Raw genomic sequence first — 3,480 nt, forward strand, 5'->3', positions numbered from 1 at the left:
AGCTAAGAATGGGACAACCCATTGTCAATCATTTTTGAAGTATGGGAGTTTGTTGTATCATATAATTAAGTTGTTAGTTTTTGTCTGTATATAAAACCTGTTCTTCCTTCTTTTCCTTTCTCCTGGGGAGCCCCTTGCTGGTCAAAATGCTGCCTTACTACATTTTTAGGAGCTTGTAGTATCCAGTGTGCAATTCAGTCATACAGCCCAGATTTGAGTTCCTCTAAATCTAGCTGAATGACCTAAAGAGACCAACACTTCACAAAAGGCTGCAAAACTGTTTGTTATCATGGTGCATTTTATGCAGACCATTTATTTAATTTATTTTTATTGCAGTTGAATCCATTGCCTTACAGCATAGTATGGAATGCACCATATACACATAAAAAATATTTGTGTGTAGAACAAACATTTTATCACAAAGTTATGATGATGAAATATATTAATAAAAAATGTATTTTATTCAGGAATATGTAAATATGTTTTCTGGCAAGTAGTAAAACATATATTTTTGTTGATGAATACTAATATTTTTTTGTGATTAATTACTAAATAAGTTCTACATCAATAAAAAATAGCCTCCATATGTATCACGTTCTTATTTGCGAAAATATACAGTACATTACCCAAAAAACAAGAATAAAATGTTTTTATATTTTCACTGGATCCTTTAAGCCAGAGAGATTCCTTTTAAGTGAGTGTGTGTGTCAAATATCTGCAGAGTGTATGTTCAGTGCTCAGACTTAGAGAGACACTGCAGTCCCGGCAGCCTCCAACGGCGAGCGCTGGTGTGGATCCTTAGGTCCAACCATTCCTGCTGAGCAGCACCCAGAGCAAGACTGGTAGCACAAAAACAGACAGCACAATTGTTACTATTGAATCACCACTTTTGCCCCCCAAAACACATTACTTAGAACCTTATGAGGTATTTTAAAGGGAGGAACAGGCATTAAGCAAAATACCTATTCTAAACCATCACTGCCTGGACAACTTCCTATATGGATAGGAAGTTGTACAAATGTACCTTAGAGCGAGGTAGGGCTCTCCCAGGGTGGATGGGTCCACTGGAGGCAGCTCAGTGGTCACAACTGAGGGATCAGACTGAGTCAGGTCTTCACCCTCCATACACCTCAGGTTGGTTATACTACTCCCCACTGCAGCATCAGTGATGTCTCTGCTGCTGTTGGCTGGACCTGAAAAGTTACACACAGAGGTTACTGCTACTGGCCTCTGGTGACACAGATTTTACTCTCTCTTTTTCAAAGCAATGAGTTAATGCTTCCATTAAAGTTGTCAATTACCAAGAAGACAGAACTTCTTCCAGGTGTCTCCCATTTGATGTATGAGTTGGTAAAGTGCATTAAAAATCATACAAGAGGGACTGGGTTGGAAAACAAACATATTTTATGGCTATACTGACTGCATACAGCAAAATCATCTTCTCTTCATTTTGTATCTGTATTTCTTGAATAATGAATATTAGCAGAGGGAAAACTGCAGTATTCCTTCTCCTCCTTCACAGACTTCAGAGGAAACAAACAAGAAAAACTATTTTTACTGTAGTACATAAAGATTACAGTAACAAATTAAATGCAGCATTAAATACTGATTTTAAGTCAATTGTCAATAGATATACGTATTTATAGTAATTCACAAGTGAATCTGGCACTTGAAAGATCCAACAGCAGTTGTACATGGTGGACACTGAAGGTCATGCTGTCAGCAGGGAGCTAAAAGTCTTGTGAAGTTAGAAACACAGAAATCCTGGAGGAAAAGCTGGTGCAGACTGAAAGATAACTTCAACATTAGAAAAGACATTTCCAGCAAGACAATAAACTTAAACAAAACAAAAATACACATGAATGGTGACCTGGAGTGTTCAAGAGTGGAGAGTCCAAACCAGAGCTGCAACAACTGGTCAATCAATCGATTAGCTAATTGACATAAAATTATCAGCAACTATTTTAATTATTGATTAGCAAAAATGTACCCAAAAATAGCTGGTTCCAGCTTCTGGAATGTGATCATTTGAAACTCTTCTCTGTTTTTTATCACTGTGAGCTGAATATCTTTTGACTGTCAGTCAGACTTAACAAGACATATCCCTTTTGGTTGTGGGAAATTATAACATTTTCTGACATTTTTTAGACAATTCATTGAGAATATAAATAGCACAGTGATTGAAAAGGAAAATAACTATTAATTGCATCCTTAGTCCAAACCTCAATTGCGTTGAGAATTTGTGTCAGAAATGGGAAACTGCACTTCATTTATGGTTTTACCATAGCTTCATTGAATGTCATGTACAAGTCCTGGCCTGTGCAGCAGGCATAAAAAAATGACATCAATGGTTTTCATGGAGATACTTGGTGCAGAATAGATAGTCCCAATGCGCTGCAACAAGGGAAAAAGTGTAATTTCATTAGGTGTCAAATCCATTTGTTGGTCGGTCACATTTGACCTACCAGGTACTATTTGCCAACTTCAACTTTAAATATTCATGATTCTAAAGTGTTCTTCAGATTTTAAAGCTCCAGACTTTAAATACAGATTAATTCTATGACTTTCTTGGTCTGAGACCGGTGTGATACTCACAGCAGCGTGTGAAAGGCTCCCAGGCTCTGGACTGCAGATATGGTTTGGCCTGCGGCTGCTGGAGCAGACACACCACTGCTGAGTCCACTTGCTGAAAAATCCTGCAGACAGAGAGAAGGATTACTGAGCCTGCTTACCAAAATCAACACAGGTGTAGGTTCCCTTCACCTTGGCCCTTACATATTTGAGACATGGCTTTTAGACAAAATTTTCCAAGGACTATATTGGACAAGGTCAGCATGTTTCAGCTCTTTCAAAGTTTAAGCAGTTGACCAGTCAAATGAAACAAGTTTCTAAACACCATAGATTTTCTAGTGCTTTTTGTTTTATATTTTTATACTTGAGAATGACTTGTTAACTGACTCAAAGAGCTGGCAGTCAAAATGCTGCACTGCAGCAACAGTTTGATCAGGTCTACAACAATGTACGCTTAAATATAAAGCCAATTCCCACTAAAGCAACTGTCTCAAAAATGTGTTGTACATTTTACAGCTTTGACACACACAAAAATGTGGGCGTGATTGATTTGAAACTTTCTTACAATGGTTTGTTCAAATTTCACTTGAATATTCACAGTTGTTTTATATGGCCTGGTGTCATTAAACTTAAACTACAGTACACTAAAGTGAAGTTTATTATGACTGGTTAGCAGTGTTTCCCCTTATATATATTCAGCAGCGGCGCACTGAAGTAGCTGAATAATGACTGCTGTAGCTGAAATTTCACATGGTTCAATAATATTCATGACCAAATGCAACCACCAAAACACTGCAGCTGACTGGGGCTGGTATGAAACTAAGGGGACCCTACCATTCACCCAAAAACAAATACACCCGCGCAAATTGACTTCAGCACATGGCAGTAGGTGGCATTCAAGCGGGAGAA

At 37.9% G+C, this 3,480-nt stretch overlaps 1 protein-coding gene across 1 annotated transcript in view; it reads right to left on the bottom strand.

The window, feature by feature from the left end:
- Positions 1-467: 467 nt before the first annotated feature.
- Positions 468-3,480, bottom strand: part of ccdc142 (coiled-coil domain containing 142) — an 11,094-nt gene continuing 8,081 nt past the window's right edge. The window contains exons 6-8 of the mRNA XM_040120182.1: positions 2,596-2,696; positions 1,025-1,193; positions 468-839 (exon numbers count right to left, since the gene is read on the bottom strand). Coding sequence (XP_039976116.1) covers positions 731-839; positions 1,025-1,193; positions 2,596-2,696 — 379 coding nt within the window. The 3' untranslated portion in view covers positions 468-730. The remainder of the gene's footprint in view (positions 840-1,024; positions 1,194-2,595; positions 2,697-3,480) is intronic.

The sequence above is a fragment of the Xiphias gladius genome, chromosome 23, assembly GCF_016859285.1.
Source record: "Xiphias gladius isolate SHS-SW01 ecotype Sanya breed wild chromosome 23, ASM1685928v1, whole genome shotgun sequence".
In the NCBI taxonomy this organism is placed as follows: domain Eukaryota; kingdom Metazoa; phylum Chordata; class Actinopteri; order Istiophoriformes; family Xiphiidae; genus Xiphias; species Xiphias gladius.